Here is a 16,753-nt window from a genome sequence, read left to right on the forward strand (position 1 = left end):
CGGGTTTTGGACTTTTGGGTAGTTTTCAGCGTTGTTATCGTATGATAGTGCTCACTTAAATGTGCCATTTTCCTACTCAAAGACCAAGAAAACTGAGTTATATCATATCATTTTTATATAATTTTGTTTTACTTATTACGACATCAACACTTGTTTGCAGCCAGAGTGGAGATGCCTCAGATTTTCTCAACTGAAGTTCAAACCAAGGATCAGAATGGGGAATAAAGGTGATTTAAAATGTGGTTTGGTTGTTGTCTGCTAATCTGGGAATACTGGAATTTTCACACAGAAAAAGAGATGGATTCAAAAAGTAAAAAATATCTAGTGAAAATGTTTGGTTGATGCCAGAGGTGAAAGGGGAATGGCCTGTCTGGTTCGAAATGATAGAAAGCTACAGCAACTCAAATAACCACTTCAATAACCAACCATGGTATGAAGAAGACCATTACTGAAAGTACAACACCTTGAAATTAACGGGCTTCAGAAGATGGGTTCCACTCCTGCGACTTTTTTAGGCGTCTTGTAAAGAGGGCAGTGAGTGTATGATGATTACAGTCATCTCCCCCCGCACTTGTGATTTTGTAGACATATCCAGTCGCTCTAAAGCAGGGGTGTCAAACTCAAATGACCTGGGGGCCAATGAGCGTCAAGTCAACTATTCACTCAGAATTGCTTAAAACAAGTGCTTGTTTTGATATGGAACGATGCCTACTTCACAATGAAATAAATCTAGTGATAGTAAAATCAGAGGAATAAATCTAAAACACGTAATAAAACACCAAAACACATGTGTGTAATTTAATGTTAATAATGTGAGTTATTATACAAATATTGCTGGCATAGATATCTAGTATTATACTCTCTCGCAGACTTTGTGGACCATGTTTTCATCATGATATGATATTAAGTGGTGGGCGGCATGTAATCGATTGGGGGGCCGCCAGTTTGACACCTCTGCTCTATAGAGAGGAAAACTAATGACAGTTTACACTGGTGTGGTAACAGTGAACAGAAATGAGGTCAATCTAGAATTAAATACCACGTAGAGAATGCATTGATTGTTCCATCACACATCACAGCACACAACATGTTATGTAAAATAAAAAACAATGTTGTTTAGGAAGAACATACCACATCAAACTTGCTTTGCATTCTCTTTATTAAGGCTTTGTTGTGATTAACAAAACAAAAACAGAAGATCAACCATGTTTTCATCCCTAAAGCATTAAAACCACACACACAGGATACAAATGTGCATAACTCCTTTGTTACATACAATTCACACATGCTGCAATAGTTGTTTCAATTACACATTTGTTTTGATCCAGAAAAAATATTGTCAATATATCAATTTTCCTAAGTCAGAATAGTGACACTGAGGATCAATAGGATCTGTGTTAAAGTGTTTTAAACTATTATTATGAACGGTTAGAGCCTCTTAGAGTACAGCTTGCCGGAATAATAATGAAGCAGCATCAAAGCTTAATATTAATATTGTTTTCATAAAATGCCCACTCATTTGTCACCATATTATTCAACGAATGTAGTAGTTTCGTTGTACTCTATTGTTACTTAAAAATAGCACATGCACTCTTTACCCTCTCCCCTGTTTTAATCATGATGGTGAATTTGAGCAAATGCTGAGCAAGTCACTCAAATGGCAACACTATTTTCTAACTTAGCTGGGTCCAAGTATGTGTATTTGACATCCAGACTCTGGTTTCTGACCTCAATGGCTGCACTTAATTTCTTAAGTTCTCCCTGGAATTCCGTTATCAGTTTGCAGGGAGTCTCTTCAAAGAAATGTTCTTGTGGGTACTGACCCAGTGGGACCTGAAAAAAAAAAATATATATTATGTTTAATTCCACAAACAGTTATGTAATGTCATAAGTTACTTTGGTTAATACAGAGTCTGGATACTTACAAAGTCACTAGACTGCTGACTGAGTAGCCACATGACCGCCATGCCATGAACTGTGGTGTTGACATCAGGCAATGTTTCCAGCAGAGTGGCCTCACTGGTTGTACCCTTTGTGGTTGGTGGAGGAAGTTGCAGGGAGGTGGGACTGTTGGGCATCCAGGCCCCATAGTCGTACTACAAAAAAAAAAACACTAATTCAGTCAGGAACACTCTCATCACAATTAAACTATATATTGCAATGACTGAATACAGTTAGATTTGGCACTGGTGGCTGTGCTCTTCAGATGCTTCCTGGATTGACCAAGCTTACTGCATTTTCCTTATGACCATGATAGAATTTGTGTGTTTAAGTTCAACGTCAAGAACTGCTACTGTTGAGTGTGGCTGTTGTTATCGATTGTGTGGCTCTGTTAAAGAATCAATAAAGTGCAACACTGATCATTCAGGTATAATAAAGGGAATCACCTGTCCAGTGTTCACAGCCCCATGCTGGCATGAGCAAGTAAACATCACCATGGTGACAAACTTGACGAGGTCGTCCACTGCATCAAATTGACGTGGGATTCCTGGGAATTACATAACAGATTCAAGTCTGATTAATGGTTGATGTACAAGAATACAAATATGTAAATCTGCACATATCAATGTATCCTCACCTGAGCTTGCCTGAGAAAGGAACCCATATTTAAAAATGTCTCCAATCCACTTCTGCAGCTCTGAGTCTTTCTGGACCGCAGCATCATCCTTGTAGTAGGAGCTGAGAACTCCTTTCACAAACCTTTAACAAGCATGTCAAAGAACTGTAAAACACATTTTATAGACATTGTAGTTGTGAGTGATTTCCTGATGAGGTTATCAAATAATTTTTCCCTTCGCATAAGAAAACAAATGCTACAGTTTGGTAAAGTGTTTTTACCTATAGATTGTGGACAGAATACCTAAAACAAGCATGTGAGCTCCTCAGAAATGTCTTAAATCTGGACACAGGAATTGCTGAAAAGAACAAAGGCAGCTGTGTTGAAAGCTGTGTATAATACCTGAAGATGATATCCCAGAGCTGGAGTCCGTCATCCCTGTAGTAGAAGTTTGGAATGTCTCCCAGTCCACGCTCAGCAATGTCATCTGGTATACAGAGGGAGCTGTAGGTCACTGAGGTCAGTGATCTACTCAGGATCGTCTTCTTAGTCTCCTTGCAACCAGAGGCTGCGTACTGAGTGAGCATATGAAAGGAATATAAAGAAAGACAAACAGTATTGATTAGAATGAAAATTGAAAAACATTTTGTTGGTAATAGTCGACAGAGAGTGGTCATCTATTCATACCTTTGTGAAAACTCCCTCCTTAGAAATGAGAAGTTTCCGAGCTAGCAGGTTGATATGCATGGTGTAGCGAGTGTAAGGCACGAGGAGCTGAGTGAAACCAGGAACTCAGTTAGTAACATTGTTATTTGTTCTCCCTCAGAACACAGAGCATTTATGCTGCTTTTTACAATAACTATGTTAAAATCTATATACAGAGGCTATACGAACATATGTGCAATACAGAGTGTGTCTTATCTGATGAAATTATATGTTGTTTCCTTTTGCACCAACTCTATAAACTATAAACACACCTGAGCAAAAATGTACTCAAACTTCTTGGAATCTGATTGAATTTGTGACATTTGGAATTATGTCACAGTTCAAAAAAAACGGTCTATTTTGGGTCTTCTGCACAATTATCGCTAGTACTATAACTATAAACACCCAGGATGTCCATATAAGGAGTTTTGTATTATTCCCATGGCAATTTATCAAGCGTGCACCTGTGGCACAGATCTGTGCATTGAGCGCAGTAAGGGTTAATACAGTCAGAAATCTCAGTGTATATATGTATATATATATGTATAACATTGTGCTGTGTGAAAAACTTCCCATTAAAACAGTTTGGGTCATTAGCTTCAGTTTGTTATGTCACCTTGTACAGTGGATGCACCATTGGCATGTTGCGCAGAAGTGACACTGCAAAAACCTCAGCCAGCAGGTGAGTGCGCAGCAGGTGAGTGTTGAGTTGATGCTCAGTGAACTCGGCACTTCTCACAAAAGTCTTGGCCAGTAACCAGTCGTACTCAGAATCAGAAGGATAAAAGATTGGATTGTCCTCTCCTGGCGTCTGCTTCAGCTACAGGACAAGATAATGAGATACATATTAATCCAATCAATACAATACCAAGAAGAAGAACTCGGTGAACCAGACACGTCTTGAACACACACCATACACACGTTACTTGCAAATGTTTCCTGTTTAAGCAGCTCATTTGAAAGATAGCTACGCATGTCAATACTCCAACATACATCTTCATAATCAATGATACTGTATACAAGTGCCCGTCTCACCTGAATAGCGATGGGCACCAACGTGTCATCCTGTCTTTTGAAGAGGAGGACGAGGGGAGCCATCAAGTACTGCTGTTCCCCATCAATCATTCTTGCTTTCACGCCGTCCAAACGCTTGTAGTCACACAGGTATATATTGCCTTTCTGTTTGTCATTTTATCAAGAATAAAGAAAATATAAATGACAGTGCGTATATGAAACAATCAAAATGTCCCATGCAATTGTGGGACAAAAAGGAAATGTTCATTTGTATGTATTGATATTTTCACCTTCATTTGTTCTGCCAAGCTACCCTCGCCAAAGTCCATGGCTTCAGGGACAGGAAAGTTATCAGGCAGGACTCTGCAGCGTCTGATCAACATGGGGTTGACACCATTTAGATACTGGTAGCCAAAGAACGTGTCCTCCTTCCAGTGTTTCTGCACATATTCTGGAAAAAGCAGAAGTGAACTTCACTGATAACATAGGGCACAGCAGGCAGCACTAAAGGTGTGCGGACACAGGGATTGAGTGTAGGATAACGATAATAATAATGTTTTTAAGGTTTTTTAAGACATTTGCATAACGAGTACTCCATCAAGCTAGTGCCAGGATAATGCAGTACCTGATATTTCAGTTGCATTGCTGATTATCCGATGGATGTCATCAAAACAAGTCCACTTTTCACGGCAATAGACCAGTTGGCTCAACTTCAGCTGAGCCTGTCTATGAAAGCAGAGTACCTTTATTAAGATATCTTAAATTATTTTGATGAGCAGATAAATTGATAGTTGAATCAATATAAATTACCCATAGGCTGCAGTTAATTTAAACTCTGAGTCCTTGGTGAAGGAGAACTGAACTTCAGAAGGCAAGGAATCAGTGGAATCTGCCTTAATGCAGTAAGGAAGTCCATCTTCAAAACTGTCCCAGCTGGTGAAAATAGAGAGGAACAGAGTCATGAGAAACGTTGTAGACAGCAGAGTGCTTTGTTTAGAGTAGAGGTTTCCCCACCAGAGGGCACAGACCCTGCTGGGGGGCCCAAAGCTCCACATACGTTTGCAAAGACGCTGCATTTACTTCCTTTTTGTGACCGTTAACAGCTAAAGTTAAAGGTTGTCCCCGGTGAATTACTGGGTCTTGTAACAGAGGTGCAAAGATAAAATTAAAAAACTGATATTACAATTTTACCACAAATTCAATCATACAGCATACTCAATACAATATAAAATTAATAAAATATACAAAGGGCATTTAGGCAAATCATTCAACAATACTAAAGAGTTGAAGAAGAGCATTTCCTTCAGTTTCAAACAATTTTGTAGTTTGCTCCATGTAGAGGGAGCTGCATATTTAAATGCCTTTTTTATCTAATTCAGTACGGACCCTCGGAATAGTTCCCAAGGTAAGTTTAAAGTTAAAACTGGTACAAATGTTGGTCCCTCACCAATATTCTTCTGCTCGGATCTTGAGCTCCTGCTGCCTGTCGTACTTGCCAAGAGAATGGATCTCTTCATAGCCCAACAGAGCTTAAAAAACAAAAACAAGAACCACATACATTTTTTTATGTTGGCATGACTTTGTTCAGGCCTCCTTTCAGTCTAGCCTGCAATAACCATCGTTCTGTTGTCTTCCTTGGAAAGTTTAAAGCATAGAAAATGCAGGAGAAGCAAATGTCCATACCTTTTCCCACTCTGAAGCGGTGCACCTCACTGTCATCAATCCAGCGGTAGATGGGAAAGAAGTAGGTGTTTCCCTCAGGGGATTTCACTTCTGCCTTAGCAGGGAACCAATCGTCTTCTGGGAAGATTCGTTGAGGCTTTTTGTCTATTTCTATCAGAATCAATTCTCCAAGGGATGTAGGGCAGTGGACGTCTAGAGTGTTCACCTGGAGTAATGACAGAAATAGTTTGAAAACATTTATCAATGAGATTGAGATTGAGTGGTATTCATAACCAAGTTACTGAGCATGAAAAAAATATGTTGTTGTTGTTTATTAAAGGTGCTTTATCCCAAACTTACCTTGCTTCCCATGACGTTTACAGAAGACAATAGGCTTTTGAGCCAAGAGCGTTTGCTCTCTCCTTGTGTGCCCACCAGCTTAATGTAGACATCGTTAAAGGTGGGAGCATATACAGAACTCCCAGTGAACACTTTCACTTCATATTTTGCCATTTTCACTAAGGCAAAATTAAGAAACCTGAAAAAAGGAAAGAGTACAAAATAATCACTCAGCAATAATTACATTCACTGCGACTAGCTGAACCCAGGTGCACACAATTGTAAAAATATAGTAAAAGTAATCCATTCTTTTTTTTACTGTCCAGTTACAGCTAACTTAAATGATTTCATAGATAAACTCTCTTACCTTTGGTATGAAGATGAAGAAGTTTTCTGCTGAGAAGATCAAGGTGCTTGATGAAAATCCCTGATGACTCCTTCTTTTTATACCGTCTGTTCTGTGGGTGTGACTTGTTTTTGTACTTTTGTACAGTTAGTTACTTGTAACTGTATCTGACTCTTGAAATCTGGAAGCAGCAGATAACATTTTAAGCTGTTTTGGTGGATTTAATTCTAAAAATATGATGCAACAAGTTTACCCACTTCAAACACCATCATGCCATGAGGAGGCACATTTTCACTGTGCCTTGGGCCAGGTGGCTGAAACTTGGACTGTGTTATCCTAACACTTCACGGATCCAACAACAAAGACGAGCAAAATGTTGTACTTAAGACACAATAATATGTTTTCAGGCATGTGTAAAGTCATTGTGAGATTTCACATAATTTAACTGAGCTTTTATTTTTTTGCAGTTTGATTCGTTTGCCACATGTATATGTACATCAGAATGTCTCGTTGATGATTTGACATTAAAACAGGTTCAAATAAGCACACAGATGAGCAAAGCTGTAACTGTTTACAAACAGGACCTTCTACGAATCTTCATACTAAATGAAGAAGTTTAAGCTCCTGAACCAAGCAAGACTTGTGTTAACACATAACACAATAAATGAGATAACATAATGAGTTGAGTTGCCAGGAAAATACACTGCTTCTACAGAACAGACCAAAGATTTTCACTGCAAACTCATCCTGTTGCAAACCATTCCTGGTCTTTTGTTTAGATCAGTGCAAAGCTATTACAATACATGACATGACAATCCAGTAACAAAATAACACATTAAAAATGAAACATTATTCATTCATATTATTTCATTCCAGTTAGTCCTTTTTCCCATTTAATTATTAAGTGTAAAAAAATCTAAATACAAAGATGACATATATTTTTTTTATTTTTCTCTCAAAATGCAATATACAGTCCTCCCCATCGTTCCCTTTGTTTGGAGTCAAATCTGAGGGGAGGGGACAGTCAGGAGTCCAGTGGGCTTCAGCTTGTTGATCCCTCCATCCAAGATACAAACCCGTGGGAAGTTTACCTTGACCAGATGAGCAGCGAACTGAAAGACAATTAGAGAAGAGCAATATTATGTGGGACCCACAAGTGAAGACACCTAAACCCCTGCAGTTGCATTACAAGACGTTTTTTTCCACACAAGAATAAGCAATTAGGAAATATGTACAATGTAAAAGTTGATGAGGTAAAGGGAATATATATATATATGTGGGTGATGCTTTCTAACCTAACGTTTTATTTGGACTCGCTGCTGATGAGAGACCTCATTGTGTAACCAACATCCAGTGCTTTGTTTCGTCACAATGCAGTGTAGTCCTGCAATTCCACTAAATACAGAGAGAAGAACAGTAACCTTCAAAATAATTCATCACCTTCCCAAGAGTCCGTCACAACAAAAATGAAACACATTACACTAAAACAATACGCAGTAAAGATGCTAAACTGTTATTCGGTTGCCCGGAGAAGTTCAGGTTTCCTCCTGAAGCAAACCAGGCAAAACTAATACATTGGATGGCCACTAGGAGGTGACTCCTTTGGGTTGCAAGAAGAGCTCCTTATAATGGAAAATTAGCCCCATCACTAGTTTCAGGTGTTCTTCAATAGAACATTGTGTTATTTTGTTTATTGTGTTCTTGTCGTGTTCCTCCCACAGTCCAAAAACATGCAATATGGAGATTAGGTAAATTGGAGCAGCCCCCACAACCCTCATGTGGAGGATTAAGTGGTAGAAAATGGATGGATGTTCTTGTTAAGAGTAAAGTTGATGATACAATACGTCATATATGAGTTGACACCAGTGTGATTGACAGCTGGTTCTGTCTAGTAAGAGCCTGTTGTTGCAGGTTACATCTGTGAACGTCCATTTGCGGAATGAAAGGTGGCGGATCTAAATAGCTTGAAATCAGGAGTTCAGATACTTATGGGTGACATCACAACCAGTTGTCAGTTGGGTGAGATGAAGGAGCTTCACCAAGGCCAAAACTCAGGCAGAGGAAAGTGGAGTAAAGTGAAGGACTAAAGTGCAGTTACAGCCGTGGTGCTCCTACTTGTGGACCATTCATTTTCAAATGCAACTTCCATCACTGAAACAGAAGAAAAAACCCCTGCCATGTTTCCCAGGTTGGCCAGATAATATCTGGGTACCAAAGTGTCCCCTGTGCCATCAGAGAGTCTCTTTGTGTTATTAGGCTACTTTTATTATTTGTGATTCACTACATGAATGTTGATGAATCGATTATTACAACTTGGAACATCAAAGGACTATGTCTATGTGTTGTTGATCTGAGAGAGGCTTGGATATATGTGGATGGAAGTGTAACCTGGATGTACGGCAAGTGGAAATAAATGTTCAAACCCTTTACATGACTATTGCTTGCCTTTGGTGATTTGAGGAATTGAAACAGTGCCTATGAGTCAAGCACGTATGTACTTGCCTACAGCTAACTTTGAGTGGCTTTAGTATGAAGTTTTCCACTGCAATATTGTTGATTAACTTGATCGTATAAGGGAAATTTAGTCTGTTCAAAACTTTGAGATTAACTGTGAGGAAGAAGAGAGAGCTAATTATTACACACCTCAGAAATGAACATGGCTCCAGCAGTCTTTGACCTAACATAACTGTACATTTCTGAAGAGCTGCTGTTATCACGAGATAGCAGTTTTTCAGAAATGTAGATACAAATCCTGTATATTTACTGGCAGTGTCTGTCACACTGACTGTGAACAGTTGATATCAAATGTCCTTACAGCGGAGGGTGGGTCCGTTGTTGCAAAACACCAACTTCTTAATGTAGAGATGCAACATCACGACCTGTTGACTAACCTAACGTAATCTAACCTATTTTTTGTGCTCTTGCGGTTGATTAAATAATTCCCAAACAAAAAATAAACATTAGACAGTATAACCTACATCTGTGCTTAGATGCTGTGGTTGCACCAGTGACTGTAAATCTACTTAAGCAAATGTAGAGAGTATACTGTGGCCAAGAGTTTGGATTTAATCTTGGATAAAACTAATTCATTCAGTGAAATATGGTAATATAAATTGTTAAATTGTAATTTTAGCCACGCAGTCACAAAACACTCTCTAAATATTGGGTCTCATACTGTATCATCATTATTATTATTGGAAGATGAGGGGGTGTAAGAGTTATATCATCTACTACATGACTTAATGACCAGTCATGGAAAAGTGACTTTTATTAATGAATTAAGTATTTTCATTCTAAAATGTTGAAACAGTCAAATGATTAATTTAATCTAATCTTCACAGTTGAATTGATTTGCTAAGTAAAACAATGGTAGAAAAAAAGTGCAATAGCTGAAATGCAAAATTAAATTACCGATTCATTCATTTATTCCATTTAATTGCAAAACAACAATTCAAAACCAGTTGCTTTGGAGAACAGATTAAAAACCAATTCTGACTCAAATGGCTAAAATGTCCACATAAATCTAGAGCATGAGGGATCAGTGTTGCTTCTGAATGCCAATAGGGTTTTAAATGTTAAAGGTTTAACGTAAGGCTTCACCACACATGGAGTGGTCTCATTGATTTGCCCTAGAGCAACTGATAATGCCATCAGTGCAGTGCACAGAAATACAAACTGCAAGTTCTTGTCCTGACATTTAATTTTTGACCCAAAAATTAAATGTCTGATGAATTACTGGGGTTTAGCTTTAAAGTCCACTGTTTCATTTCATGTTTATTTTGCTTTTGCAAAAAATTCACGCCTTGAGATCTCGCCGTTGCTTCTCAATAAATATAAGAAGTCAAACTAATTTTTGCTCTTTAACTTTTCAACATATGAAAGGTGGACATCTTTTCTAAATTGGGATGTTGCTTTAGGCAATAGTTTTGCTCATTTATTCCAAAAAGGGAACAAAAGAATTCTTAATAATGTATGTTTTGTTATGCTGAAGTAACAAAGATAAAATACAGAATTCACTTTACACCCATTATGAGGCTTCGGGATTTGTGATTTGGCCGTGTTCAGATTTGAATGCTATTAAATTCTAAAAATCTTCCAAATACCACATTACAGTATAAAAGGTAGATGTGAATGTGGGGGTAAGTGCATACATGTATGTGTGTGTGTACTGTGGTGCTTTTTGAAAACTGCATAATGACATTCTTAGAGTGATAACATACCAAGCGTGATAAGTGGATATGTTTACCATGTTGGTATCTGATCATAAACACAATACGACAATAGGGTTGAAGGGACTGCCACACTCTGTAGGATTCATCATCTGTGTACAATAAAAATTGCACTAGTTCAGACTGAACCAGTGATAGACCAACTAATAAAGGACACTGCCACCCCTAAGGCAGTGCCACTAGCAAGGCTACAAATTCAACAATAAAACTGCAGTAAACTAAAAGTGCCACAGGGGCTTTTACAATACCAGGAAGAGGTTTGCAGTAAGTGGATTCCAGTTTGAATTAAATAAAAAAAAAAGAAGAAGCTGTGTTTGGGTTCAGAATTTGAAATATAATTTTTATAAATATGGTCCAACATACTCAAACAAAATTGTTATTAAAGCTGAGAATCAGTCTATAAAATGGTCTGGAATGACTAAATAAATAGCCTTTCTGTCATGTAGTTGGTGTGTGACATTTACAGTGAGCAGAGGTTTGTGTCTGTGTGTATGAGGGAGAGAGAGAGAGAGACAGAGAGAGAGTGAGAGGAAGGGATGGGGGGATGTTTATGTGTGCCTGTGTGTATGATGTGGCTCTTTGCAGTAACACCATAACAAATGTGTGGTTGGCCACCCCTGGAATAGATGAATAAATAAGCAAAAGACAGGGCAAATTACAAACTCTAGTTGGGTCAAGCTGGAAAATGCACTCAGCTCCATCTGAAGTTGTAGAACTATATGATCACATTAGGATACAGCAAAAGACAGTAACTATGAAGTGGGCCTTGGTTGTGTCTTTTTGACAGAACAAAAATAATAAACTAATAATAAACTACAAACATTTCCTGAACTTAAACTTGAGTGATTGATTATGAACTGATTATGAATTTGAAAATAGCATTTAGAACCAAAAACAATGACATCCTTAACATACTTAGAAAAACAACACTGGTTGCAGAATATGGAGAAATATCAAATTAAAATTTTTATATTGTATTGTCTCATTTACTCATTGTTTTTCTTGCTTTTTGGATCTTATTGATCCTCGTGCTGCTTCTTGAATCTAATCATCTTGATTAATTGTCTGTTATGCACCTAAATACAAACGCAAACTCCTTGTGTGTCCTTGGCAATAAAACTGATTCTGATTAGAGATTAAAACTGGCAAGACAATGCAAAATTTGGTTAAGCAAATGATGCCGTTATTTCAGTCATGGCATTGTACAATCTTATTCAGAGTCTAAATGCTGTTTGCGCTGAAACACAGGTGCATCCGTGTGTATGTGTGGCTGCTCTCTCACCATGGCCGCACTCTTCATGGTGTGGCTGATGACCACAATGACACGCCCCCTGTAGTTCTGCAGGATTCCTGTAGCAGGACACTGCACCAGTTCACCATCAGGGTTGAAGACTGTGCTGGAGGGAATGTTGATGCTGCCAGAAATATGGCCTCTGCTGAAGCTGGAGGCAGTGGGATTAAGGAGCGCAGTTTGAAAAGGCACAATGGCCTGTCAGCTCGTGAAACAATAATTTACACCTTGTGTTTTTAATGCAGTTGCACATTTAATTTCACAGGTACCACAGTACGCTTGGATGACATTGTTCTAATAGTTATAGAGCGAGTGTATTCAGTTCGATTCATAATACCCTAATTAGAGTGCTTGTTATACTGCTTATCAGACTGACATCCAAAACAATAAGCATGTAAGACAAGTTAGAAAATAACAGCGTTGGAAAATGTAACCTGTTAAACTGAGAGGAGGGATGGAGAAAAGAGAATAAAAGCCAGAGGAGATAAAGGAAACAGCAAAAAAAAAGGAAAGGAAAGGAAATTATTGAACACATCCCTTGGTTCACTCAAAACAAACCAGCTGGCGTAACAACATAAGGAGTCAGGATGTTACATAAAGCAGAATACAATAGCTGATAAAGCTTATTGTTCTAAATTTGGCCGTGGAACCTCAAGTGGCACATGCCTCTAATTTGACAGAAGAGAATATCCAGTCAGGCGACTGAACGGACTCACATTCAGATTATCCTGATTAGCCCCACTAAGGCCTTGATTTAATCCACCCTTTGTAACCACAGAAACCCACAACAGAGCTTTAACTAAGATCACAGTAAAATTCAACAAGGGTTACCAAATCCTGTGGAAGTGCTCAAATCTCTTTTATCCATGTCAGTTGGCCTGAGGAGCCTTTATGTATGGAGGAGGCTCTAGTGTAGGAATTTGGCCAAAAGAACTACCATTTCAAAATCCTCAGTCTATCCACTAATCCTTATTGATTAATGGCTGTTTAACCTCTCAGGCAAGTGCCATTCCACCAGTGAGCTGAAGGGTGATCTTCATTTCTTCAAGGGCCCTGCAAAGGCCATTATAGCCATGGTAATTAAAACAAAAAGCTGTCCAATGTTATCTCCTAATGTTAATTTAATGTTCTTAAATGTGGCAAGCAGTAGACATTGCAGGGAGTATATTTTCATGGCAGATGCATTAATGTGTATGTATGCATAAAACCATAAGACCATTCATGGTCCTGTGGTTGGTATCCTGCAGAAAACATCCATCGATCCATCTTCTCCCACTTTAGCCTCCACATGAGGGTCGCAGGGGGGCGCTGTGCCAATCTCAGCTAACAGGGCGATAGGCGGGGTACACCCTGGACAGATCTCCAGTCCATCGCAGGGCCACATACGTAGAAAAACAACCATTCACATACAATCACACCTATTTAGAGTGTCCAATTTACCTAATCCCCATATTGCATGTTTTTGGACTGTGGGAGGAAACTGGAAAACCCGGAGAAAACCCACACACACAAGGGGAGAACATGCAAACTCCATGCAGAAAGGCCTTTGTTCCGACCGAGTCACAAACCTGGGTCTTCTTGCTGTAAAGGCTATCCACTACACCAACTGTGTGGCCCCCTGCAGAGAACATTTTCCCCACTGCTACAGAAAAACCTTTTCTTCTGGAGGTCAAACACATTCAAATATGAGACTCTCCACCTTATATTATACTGCATACACACATTGAAACAAAGGAATGTCAACTACATGAAAGAGGTGAGGGACCGGTAGGCAAATGTCACAGCTACACAGAAATGTTAAGGATACTCCTCTGCACTGCGAATGTCGGCTGCAAAAATTTTGGGCTTGCCGGCTTTGGTCCGCTTGGTGGTTCCACCCAAAGACAGCTCACATAGGTCAATTAAGTCCTCAGCTGAAATCCTGGGGGATACTTCTGCCTTCAAGTCACACAGCGCCAGAGGCTCTCGGGACTAGAGGAAGACACAGATGAAAAAGACGAAAAGAACAGTACAGGTTATTGGAAGAAAATGAATGTAAATATGTACGTTACTCAGGTTTGAACACTAATAAAGCCTGCATGCCATCTATGTGATCAATTCTATTTTTGATAAATTCCTTGGACAGTGTTTCTCACTAACTCAGAGTACACTTGAGTTATCCAGCACATTACCATAAAAATATTACAGCTGACAGAGAGAGAGAACATCATAGATGACCAGCAGAAGCAGTCGGAACATGATACTCTGCCACAGTTTCCACCTGCACTGCAAAATCTGTTCATTAAAGCACAGAGCCAGAAGCATGGCTGCAGGGGCGTGGACCCTGCTCTGTAATACTGAGCAAGCAGTATTTATTATCTACCTCTGCGAGTCCAAGATGCCCCGGAGTCTTTTTAAATGATAAAAAAAACAATAATACTAATACTACTACTACTACTACTACTACTAATAATAATAATAATAACAATAATAAACTCTAGAGGCCAACAGTTTCCATCCATTACAAAATGTTTAAGAGGATGTTTTTATTTTAAAGTAAGTATATACTATACAAACATACTTATGGATAGTGGATAAAGCTGAAACAATTATTTGATTAATCAATTATTAATCCATTACCAAATTAATCGTCAACTATTGGTTTCAGGTTATTAAAACAGGTGTTCTGATTTGTCAGCTTCTTGAATGTGAATATATTCTGGTTTCTTTGCTCCATATAACAACAAAATCATTAAAACTGAACAATTTTGGTTTATGGACAGAACAAGACATTCAAGAACATCATCGTTTCCAGGTTTGAAAAACATTTTATGGACCAAACAATTACTCGATTAATCGAGAGAATAAACAGCAAATTAATCGATTATTAAAATAATCATTAGTTGCAGCCCTCGCAGTGTATCTACCCAAAGCAATCTCCTAAATGTTACTCACTGAACACTCTCCAGACTGAAAAAGCATGATCTGATTTCACTTTGAACTTGAACGATCTTATTAGACAGACAAAGAGGAACCAGTAAACAGTGCCTGTGTTTTCAATTGATCACTGTGACCTCAACTCCTGCACTTTAAATGTCATGCAAACATTTTAAACTGTTACATTAGTTTTCGTCAAAATCATTGCTTCTAACCTGTATGTAATCCAGTGGTTCTCAATTATTTTCTGTCATGCCCCCCCTAGAGGACAGACATCTTTTCACGCTGCCCCCCCCCCCCCCCCCGAATTGAAATACTACTGAGAACCTGATAATATTTATTTATTTATCTATCTGTATAAACAACTGTATGAGTTGTCCCGCCCTGCCTCCCAATGCCTCCCTATTTGAGAAGTACTGATCTAATTTAATATGTATTATGACATGTGCTGCTGACCTCTTGGCCAGGTCATTTCAATCTCAATGGGTTTTTGCCTGTTTAAATACAGTTTTAACAAAAAAATAATAACACTAGCACTATTGACATGCAATCATTTGTGTTTGCATGCACACTGCTTTCAGGAGAAAGAAGCACATGTAATTAAAGCAGAATGAACTACTTAACAGATCAAAATTCCCAAATAGCACAGTATCTCAATACAACTGAGGGTATTTTTGGGATTTTATTATTAATGTGAGTGAAAATATATTACTATGGGTTTAACTTATGAATTATAATGGTATCAGAATATTCTCCAACCTTTCTGCAGGCCCTTCATTCACTGCTCTCAGACTTTTTACAACTAGCAGAGTGTCGAATAATCAGAAATATTGAAATAAATAATGCCTTTTAACGGTAAATTTACGACTCGACAGGGCGGCGTCTGACAGTTACGCACTCTCCTCACTGACTTGGCATGATTAGCAAAGATTAGTGGCAACACACACAGACAGCATAGTATCCATACATATTTTGACAGAAAGTGGGGAAAATGTGCAGCCTATGATTGTCTGGGGCTTACAGTTCATGACACAGTGACTTAAATGTCATGATTAGCAGTAAGTGCCAGCCGAGAACAGCTTAATCACACTTTCACATTTCACTAGCCTGACAGGGAGGAGCACAAACTGAAGCCACTGATAAACAGAGTTCTCCTCATACTTATCACCATGTACTGGAAACAAGTGTTTTTTAGATTATTTTTAGATTATCCCAGCCTTTTTTCTTTGACTGTGGTTTGTAGTATTTGCGATAATTCAGCAGGTGTTTTGGCGGAAAAGGGCTCAGACACAAAAGTTTCATTCAAAAAAGGCTGTGGTTGATGAAAAAGCAAAGGTCTAGGTAAAAAAGTATAAACAACCTCAAAATATGACTCCCAGTTAGCTCTCTCCCCCACACAATGCCCAAAAGGCCTCTGATAACCCTTCTAGTCCCACCTTAATTGGACTGGACCTTTTCATGAAGGTAAAAGTGGGCAAACCAAACCAGACAAAACTCAAAATATAAAATATCATATCATGTAAAATTATACTATGAAAATAAACTTGGAAAAACATGATTCTGTCTCAGTACTAAATCGCACAAACAAACACACACACACACACACACCTCTAATCAGCCTGACTCTGAAAAGTAGGAGGGAACCTTCTCACAAACTCGTTTTATTTCTAGCGCCCCAGGAAATGTTTCCTGGC

The 16,753-nt window shown here is 38.6% G+C and overlaps 2 protein-coding genes across 3 annotated transcripts in view; both read right to left on the bottom strand.

Annotated features, from left to right (window-relative positions):
- Positions 1-1,141: 1,141 nt before the first annotated feature.
- LOC131466564 (polyunsaturated fatty acid lipoxygenase ALOX15B-like) lies at positions 1,142-6,746 on the bottom strand. Its single transcript, XM_058639876.1, has 15 exons — positions 6,645-6,746; positions 6,299-6,476; positions 5,960-6,164; positions 5,724-5,805; positions 5,087-5,209; positions 4,902-5,002; positions 4,567-4,727; positions 4,298-4,441; positions 3,879-4,082; positions 3,245-3,331; positions 2,960-3,132; positions 2,579-2,700; positions 2,388-2,488; positions 1,926-2,096; positions 1,142-1,833 (listed from the first exon to the last, which is right to left on the bottom strand). Exons 2-15 carry the CDS (start codon positions 6,449-6,451, stop codon positions 1,654-1,656), a joined length of 2,007 nt encoding a protein of 668 aa, XP_058495859.1. The 5' UTR covers positions 6,452-6,476; positions 6,645-6,746; the 3' UTR covers positions 1,142-1,653.
- Positions 6,747-7,060: 314 nt separating this feature from the next.
- The window catches only part of tbck (TBC1 domain containing kinase), a 32,782-nt gene continuing 23,089 nt past the window's right edge, over positions 7,061-16,753 (bottom strand). For both annotated transcript variants that reach the window (XM_058639875.1, XM_058639874.1), the window contains exons 24-26: positions 13,951-14,114; positions 12,135-12,294; positions 7,061-7,735 (exon numbers count right to left, since the gene is read on the bottom strand). In XM_058639875.1, coding sequence (XP_058495858.1) covers positions 7,625-7,735; positions 12,135-12,294; positions 13,951-14,114 — 435 coding nt within the window. In that variant the 3' untranslated portion in view covers positions 7,061-7,624. The remainder of the gene's footprint in view (positions 7,736-12,134; positions 12,295-13,950; positions 14,115-16,753) is intronic.

Source organism: Solea solea, chromosome 10, assembly GCF_958295425.1.
Source record: "Solea solea chromosome 10, fSolSol10.1, whole genome shotgun sequence".
Lineage (NCBI taxonomy): Eukaryota > Metazoa > Chordata > Actinopteri > Pleuronectiformes > Soleidae > Solea > Solea solea.

Coding starts and splice junctions, on each gene's coding strand:
- LOC131466564 (XM_058639876.1), bottom strand. CDS start 6,451: ATGGCAAAATATGAAGTGAAAGTGTTCACTGGGAGTTCTGTATATGCT. Junction 4,083..4,297: donor TGGTGCCCATCGCTATTCAG/GTGAGACGGGCA, acceptor CTTGTCCTGTAG/CTGAAGCAGACGCCAGGAGA. Junction 2,097..2,387: donor GGGCTGTGAACACTGGACAG/GTGATTCCCTTT, acceptor TTTTTTTTGTAG/TACGACTATGGGGCCTGGAT.